An 8,008-nucleotide genomic window follows, 5' to 3' on the forward strand; every position below is an offset into this window, starting at 1 on the left:
TGACATGTGTTAGTCCACCTAATGGACAGGATGTGACATGTGTTAGTCCACCTAATGGACAGGATGTGACATGTGTTACTCCACCTAATGGACAGTATGTGAGTATGTGACATGTGTTACTCCTATTCCAGGTGCCTTCTGCTTGTACTACGTCTGGACTACTTGCCAGCTTGGAGACCAGCCTGATTTAGCCCCACCCACAACATCTGAGGTCCGTGTTGGAGCTAAATCCTGCTCCGGTCTCAGGGTTCAGTCAGTTAGTAGTCAGAATCTTAGATGTTGATGTGTGAATCCTTTTTATTACACAGGATCTCCTGAGACAACGTTACCTGGATCAAGCTGTCACAGCTCTCCCCTTCCTTTGTCTGGCTCTTTGGCTCTTGGACCCCTGGTCTGATCCACAAAGGGGGGTGGGGGGTCTCCAGGCCAAAGTGGTGTGATGTGGGCTGTGTGCTTATTCGTTATCTTTCAGTTGGAATGTGACTGAAAGTTTATGACCCTCAGTCCAGGACTTGCAGTGCAAAAGATCAGTTGGCTGTAAAAGAGGTTTTCAGGATGGTCCCTAACAATCAATCCTGCTTCTGACACATCTAGGAGAACTGGATCATAAGGGAGTGTACCAGAACCTCTTATGTTAAAGAACAGAGTCCTGCTAAACAACTTAATGCATGACCAACATGTCTTCATTTATGTTGAAATAATACTTTTGCCTTTTAGCTTAAATGTTAAATGTTTTTTTTTTTAACCTTTGTGTTGACTTCCCGTCAAAAGTGGAAAAAATCAACAGTTTTGTTGACGCTTTTTATCAATGTTTTTATCTTTTTTCTTACATTTTTGTGCTTTTTTTCAATGTTTGTCACTTTTTTGATGTTTTCAACACTACGTAACACAAACTTCATTTTAGCTTAAGTTATTTTGGGGATTTATTGTCAATACATAAGGAAATTATACCTAATGTTTGAATTAGAAAAGCAGAAATTAGGAATTATTGAGACTAAAATTAAAGGAATGGATGTTGATGATAATCACAGACTGGAATATGTCAACTTTTACTCAATACTATTTCAAAAACACTTCAATTTTGTTTTTCAAATGCTATAAAATTGAATAAGACGCCCCCAAAATTACCAATTAAAATCACCCCAAAGAGTGTTGTGTGGATCAATCATGTTATTTTGGGTAGTTAAAAAGAACATTGATATAGGACAACATGAGGGTTAAGCACATATAACATTTTAAATTCCAATATCGGGACGTTGGGTCTGGACATGATGATGGACAGATGACCAACCGTGATGTTATCAACCACGTCACCACAGAGCGCTTGGGTGGAGTTTGTTTACAACAAAGATGGCGGCCGCTGGAGAACTGAGATCTGTCAAACACCTAAGGGCTTCCCTAAGGGCCACACTAGAGAATGAGAACCACATCAAGGGCCAGACACAGTTTATTGCTTTTATGTCTTGGAAAAAGTCAAATATCTTGTCTCATAAAGTCTTCTCACTCACAGTTTGGTCAAAGAAAATGCAAAAAAGCATTTAGAATTTAGGGGGAAAAAGTAAAAAGTGACAAAAAAGTAGGTGGGCTAAAATGGATTGTGAACCTAAATGTTGATAGGGGCCAGATTTGGCCCGCGGGCCTTGGGTTTGATTTGTGTGTGTGTGTGTGTGTGTGTGTGTGTGTGTGTGTGTGTGTGTGTGTGTGTGTGTGTGTGTGTGTGTGTGTGTGTGTGTGTGTGTGTGTGTGTGTGTGTGGTTAATACAGAACTATTACTTACAGTTGGGTACACTTGCGGTGTGGTATTCTTAAATACAACAATTCTTAAAACAACTACAGGTTTTCCACCACTGTCTCTCCAAAATCACATATAAGCCATAGTTAAAGATGTAGTTAACCAGAGCCTGGACTCTGGGTTTTGTAGTTCTTTGACTCCTTCTCCCCCTGCAGCTCCGCTCTTTTGACAAAAAAGACAATCGGCCCGTTTGCTTCCACTCAGTTTGAAAGCAGCCATGCGAACTAGGCCACCGAGCATGGGATAATTGGGCGTGCAATTATGAAAAGTCAAAAATGCAAATGAAGGTGTGGATACGGCGGCTGGTCAAGACAACGTCTGGACACTTGACCTATTTCTTGTCCTGAAAAGGCGCGTTTCTTGCGGAGTCTTAGCCCGGATTAACACGTGGGAAACAAATTGGAAAAACCTCTTCAGTGCAGGGATTACCACATGACTCCATAAAGGGAAAATATGTAATCCGCGGATCGGACAGCACTCAGGTTTTCATTAGACCGCGTCTTTATTGTCTCTATTGCAGTGTTGGTTTTAGTCACACCTCTCTCCTGGCAGGCTCCCGGGGACGTCTGCTCCAGCTTTTGTCTCGTCCCGGTGACCTTTGACCTTTGGCCGCCTTCCTGTTGGACGTCTGCGAGGGGGCCGACGGAGGAGCTGAGGCTCATCCTGCTGCTGTAAGTCACCCTGAGTAAGCTCAATTTTATTAATAGTATCAAATCATAACAGAAGTTATCTCGAGACACTTTACTGGAATTGTTGAGGCTTTGTAAATTATACAGTGTGGTCTAGACCTACTCTATAATTTACAAAGCCCCATCAATTCTAGTAATTAAGTCCCTCCAGAAAAAAATACAATTATGCGTTTGCATGATTCAATGCGTTATCAGCCAAAGTCAACATATATTTATGCGGGTGGCCGAATTCTTTCCTAAAAGCAGCACTTTCGCTTCTTAAATTGCCGATTTCCGCACAAAATAAATGTCAATAAACTTCCAGTTAAAAAATGTTGCGTTTACGTCACACAAGAGCAGCCGTTTTCCCCTGTTGTTATGGGAACATTATGAAGTGATGCAATTACGCGACAAAACGAGCATCTTTTTCATTAAACCGCAGTTTTTTTTGCAAGTTCCCGCAATTTCACCACATAAAATTGCACAAATATCCAGAATATTCCATCGCATTTATTAAAGAAAACGTGCCGCATAATGAAGGATTTTGGCCCGCAGCAATCACATTTATCCCAGATATTAAAATATCTTTGTAGAAGATGGCTATTTATCTGGAAAAACGTAGCTTGACTTAAACATCTGAATATTTATAGTCCCCACAGGATGCGAACCGCGTGACGCTCTTTATTCTCTGGCTGTAGTCACGTGCATCTTCTAAATGATGGTATATCTTTATGATATAGCATATCGTTATGATGATATGGCTTTAGTGCAACTTTGTCGAATACATTTTCTATTCTTTATAGAGGGCCAACTTGTTTGAAGTGTAGCTGTTGCATCCTAAATAATGAACCGCCAGAAACATGTCCATCTTCATTTTTACAACTTTTAGTGGAAGATATTGCCCCGGCTCACCACAAGCACAAGAGATAGTGCTTCCCCCCTAAAGGGCAAGCACATCCCGTCCTTTACAGTCTGTGGGCCTTAAACTACATCATATTGTAATATAACAACATAATACTATTTATCCCAGTATCCTTGCACTATGCTCCATATTTAAATAATTTCTATTGAACTCTTTGTTACCTCATGCCTCTATATTGTTCTGTTTAGAGTATGTATATATTGTGTGTATATATGTGTGTGTATAGTTCTTGTTTTGGTTGTTTTGTGTGTGTAAGCACAGTGTGAGTAACGATGCTCCAAAGAAAAATTCCTCGTATGTGTCCTCATACCTGGCGAATAAAGCTGATTCTGATGTTTGTGACCTCGTCATAAATAAACAATGAATTACCAAAAGCACAAAAAGCAACTCATTTTAACTCAGCGTACTGAGACGGTGAAATTGACTAGAAAACCAAAATAGTTTCAGTGTGCTACATTTTATTGACGTTGCCTCAAATATGACTTACTTTTTTTGGGGGGGGGGCTTTTCCCTTTTTATTGTGTAGAGACATTGGCTAGACATGGAAGGAGGAGAGCGATGGGGGACGACCAGTAATAGGGCCCTAGGTGGGATCCGATCCCGAGCCGCTGCAGGACTCAGCCCACATGGGGCAAACACTCCTACTAGGTGAGCTAATTGTCGCCCCAAATATAACTCACTTTTGATGGTGTGGTGTAGCCTACCTACCTAGCGCCTGATTATGGTCCAACCAACCAACCTGCTAATGCCTGCACTTTTAGCAGAAATCTGGTGCTGCTGGAAAATTCAGCCGTATGTCCCTCACCTTCCTCTTTCTCTGTGTTGGCGTTCTAACCCATGGTGGATTTCTGAGGACTATGGTTACCTGGTCCTCAGGTCTCTGCAGGGTAAATCCAGACAGCTAGCTAGACTATCTGTCCAATCTGAGGACTATGGTTACCTGGTCCTCAGGTCTCTGCAGGGTAAATCCAGACAGCTAACTAGACTATCTGTCCAATCTGAGGACTATGGTTACCTGGTCCTCAGATCTCTGCAGGGTAAATCCAGACATCTAGCTAGACTATCTGTCCAATCTGAGGACTATGGTTACCTGGTCCTCAGATCTCTGCAGGGTAAATCCAGACAGCTAGCTAGACTATCTGTCCAAGCGTTTTGGGTGTCACTGTAGTTTAGGGTTTGTCTGTGTGTGCTGCGAGATGGTTGGCCAAGACTGTGGGAGAAACTGTTTGACTGCATTACATCACGGCCTACTGAGGGTCAAAGTCAGGTGTGTTAGCTTGCTGGCTAACAAAGCTAGTGCTGAGTGTTGGGACCCATGGGACGTGTTGACGGTCTTTCTGACCTCTGCCATCAGCAAAATGAACCTTTTTGTTGGTGAAGATGTGCTGCTGCCTTGAGGTAACAAAACACTCAACCAGGCTCTTTCTTTGGTGTTCTCTCACTTATTTAATCCCCTATCTAATAATCCAGCAGTTTCATGTTCAGCTAAAAAAAACAAAAAAACCTTGTCAGTACCCCATGCATTACATTTAGTTTGTTACAAAATCCAGAATATAAAAGCATTAATGTTCTCCCACTAAGCAATTAGAATGAAACCATAACATTTGAATGCACTACAAATGGTAACATATAAAAATCATCTAAAGTATAAATAGAAATTTGGTCCATTGAGTTGATTACTATAATATTATATACATTAGATTATTATTTTGTTTTAATATTCCAGGCCCTTATTTTATATTTGACTCGAATAGCACACTGCTGCTACCGTTGCGATGGTATTTACAGAAAGGAGTTCAGTGCAGGAGCTCTATAAAAGACAAGCTAACAAAATATCATTTAATGTAAAAAGATGCCGTTCTTCTCCCTTTTTTCCCCGCTTGGCTCAGTGCCAATAAATACAAAGGTTTAGGAAAAGTGTAGTAAGTTGGGTTGAAACGTCTCACGGCGGTACAGCGTTAAAACATCGGACAGTTAGTCTACAGCTTGTATCAAAGTTAGAAGCACGGGATGAAAATTACAAAAAAAAGGCACAAATTACAAAACCGGAGGGAGTCCAGATCCAGCAGAGGAGAACCTCGTCTCAAACCGGCACACGCAGTCCTGAACGATGAGGATTTGGGATTCTTGTAGTCGTAGCGCGAGTGTGAGGACTTCTGTTGGTGGTTGAAGAGGAAGGAGTAAATGCTGCTGCTCGTTTGTAAAAGTTAAAACGAGAGTTCTTTGTTGTTTTTCTTACACCAGGGACTCGAGGCTCTCGGCGGCGCTGGCGGTTCCCACCACGATGGTGCCGTTGTTGTCGGAGGACTGGAGGGTTTGCTCGTCTTCCTGCGTCCTGATGAGACTCAGCATGGCTTTGTACAGGAACTGGTACTGCTCCTGTAACACCACACGCAAGGATCTGTTATATATTTTCATGTCAACTCATGATGTTTTTTCATAGGTTAGAAATGCCAGAATTAGCCCAAAATAATTAGCCATGTTTATTTATTCTATGTTCAAATAAGGCAAAGACAGGATTGACGGGTTTTTTCAGCACACCTCGGTTTCCGATGTTGTCACTGTGACTCACATGGTTATCTAAACTTATGACCTAGGTGGTTTAAAAAAAAAGTTTCATCCTTCTTTTTAATCATCATTTCAAAAAACCATTGTATTCGCCAAGTTACTAGCTGAGATCTGGGAACACGTTAAAGAGAATTGGGGCTGAAAAGTGAAAGTTTTCCAGACAGTTTCTACTCATATATACTATATATAAGAAGTTTGTCATAGTATACTATGTCCACAAAAAGTTAAAGTACTGCATAGCATGTCGAATAAAGTTAGCATGTGAAAGACTTTTGTGAACATACTACAGTGTACGATAACGTTTTCCAACATCTTAGTAAAGCATGTCCAGAAACATCTAAATGCAGAGTATAAGATGTTGAGTTTCTCCTTCAAATGAGTCCGACTGACCTGAGCTTTGATTTCAACCCGACTTACTTATTTCATGATATCAGTATTTCCCCAGATTGCTGCGATTACCTTGGCAAAAGTAGTTATTAGTGATAAAAAAAGACAGACACAAATATGTACATAACAGCCAGGTTTTAACCCTTGTTTGGTATTTGGGTCAAATTGACCCATTTCAAATTTTTTACAAGAAGAAAAATTGTACATCAAGTAAATTACATTTTTTCTACCTGAAAATCAACGGCCTTTCCTTATTTCCTGTGATCAACATGTTTTCCCGACTCAATTCAGAACATAATTCTGGATGTGACACTTATGTTTTTTCCATAGTGGATTATTAACATGGATTATAACCTTATGATCAAAAACCCCACTTCCATGTTTAATTGTGTTCTAGTAGAGAGTGAGGCATTCCCTGAACATAGATGTTATCTCAGCAGTTTGAAATTGACAGAAAGATAGATTATGAAATTAAATTGGATACAATAAAACCAAATAAGTCCCGGGTCAGTTTGACCCGAGGGACACGAGAAGGTCCCGAAGTGACGTCAATACAAGGGTTAAAAAGCTGGAATTACACTTTTTTTTAAGCATAAAGGCTCTCGAGTGTAAGCTGCTTGCGTAACAGACGTTATCGGTTACAGGCTTACGATGTTGCTGAAGACTCCCGGTCTCATCAGGTTGGTCAGCTTGGCCACTTGGAAGACGTCGACCGATCCTTCGGCCTCCAGCTGACGAGCCAGAGACGAGAGAGCGCAGAAGGTTCCCGCCGTGACTCCGCCCACACTGCAAAGACAATCAGACCCAGGGTTGAGTGTGCTTTGGATTTTCTCCGATACCGCCGCCTAAACCGACACTAAACGGCAGTCTGCGACATCAAAGAGGGGCTTGTTAATTGCTAAGGCCATATGGTTAAAGTGAAATATAACAACAGTGACTTATTTAATCCGTACATTGCTGCTACGTGACAAAAAACGCCAGTAGATGGGAACTGGCCGAGGCTTACCGGTCGGTGTCTCGTTAAAGGACCGTGGTCCCGGCCGCCAGTGGCCATCAATGTCGGGCAAGTAATTAGTTAGAGTTACTTCTTTCAAAAAGTAACTAAATTAGAAACTCAGTTACAAATTACAAGAGTAACTAGTTACTAAGTGCTCAAATGTGACCCCCCCAACGGAATTTAAAATACATGTAAAATACACGGTAACAACGTTATTAAGACGGGAAGAGTGATCAATTAGATTACAGTGAACCCTCGTTTATCACGGGGGTTACGTTCCAAGGTGAAATCCGTGAGGTAGTAACCTTTATTTTTTTAACAATTATTATACGATGAAATACTCCATAATACACTGAAACCAAAGAACAAAAACCTTTTTACAGGCCTGAGCATTTGTTTAACAAATAAACGTACTGTAGAAAAGTTTTTTTACAAATAACTACTGTACAGTAATCATTTTAATCATCAATACGAACTGAAGGCTTCAAATGTCGGAGATCAGCACCGGACCCCCACTTTTCTTCTAAAGCCTCGGTGCAGGTGTGTTTTTCCTTCTAAAGCCCGCGGTGCAGGTGTGTTTTTTCTTTTAAAGCCGCGGTGCAGGTGTGTTTTTTCTTCTAAAGCCTCTGTGCAGGTGTGTTTTTTCTTCTAAAGCCGCGGTGCAGGTGTGTTTT

The 8,008-nt window shown here is 41.1% G+C and overlaps 1 protein-coding gene across 5 annotated transcripts in view; it reads right to left on the minus strand.

The window, feature by feature from the left end:
• Positions 1-5,246: 5,246 nt before the first annotated feature.
• Positions 5,247-8,008, minus strand: part of ptprz1a (protein tyrosine phosphatase receptor type Z1a) — a 105,285-nt gene continuing 102,523 nt past the window's right edge. For all 5 annotated transcript variants that reach the window (XM_034880217.1, XM_034880216.1, XM_034880218.1 and 2 more), the window contains 2 exons: positions 6,988-7,123; positions 5,247-5,761 (listed from right to left, as the gene is read on the minus strand). In XM_034880217.1, coding sequence (XP_034736108.1) covers positions 5,618-5,761; positions 6,988-7,123 — 280 coding nt within the window. In that variant the 3' untranslated portion in view covers positions 5,247-5,617. The remainder of the gene's footprint in view (positions 5,762-6,987; positions 7,124-8,008) is intronic.

The sequence above is a fragment of the Etheostoma cragini genome, chromosome 8, assembly GCF_013103735.1.
Source record: "Etheostoma cragini isolate CJK2018 chromosome 8, CSU_Ecrag_1.0, whole genome shotgun sequence".
NCBI lineage: Eukaryota > Metazoa > Chordata > Actinopteri > Perciformes > Percidae > Etheostoma > Etheostoma cragini.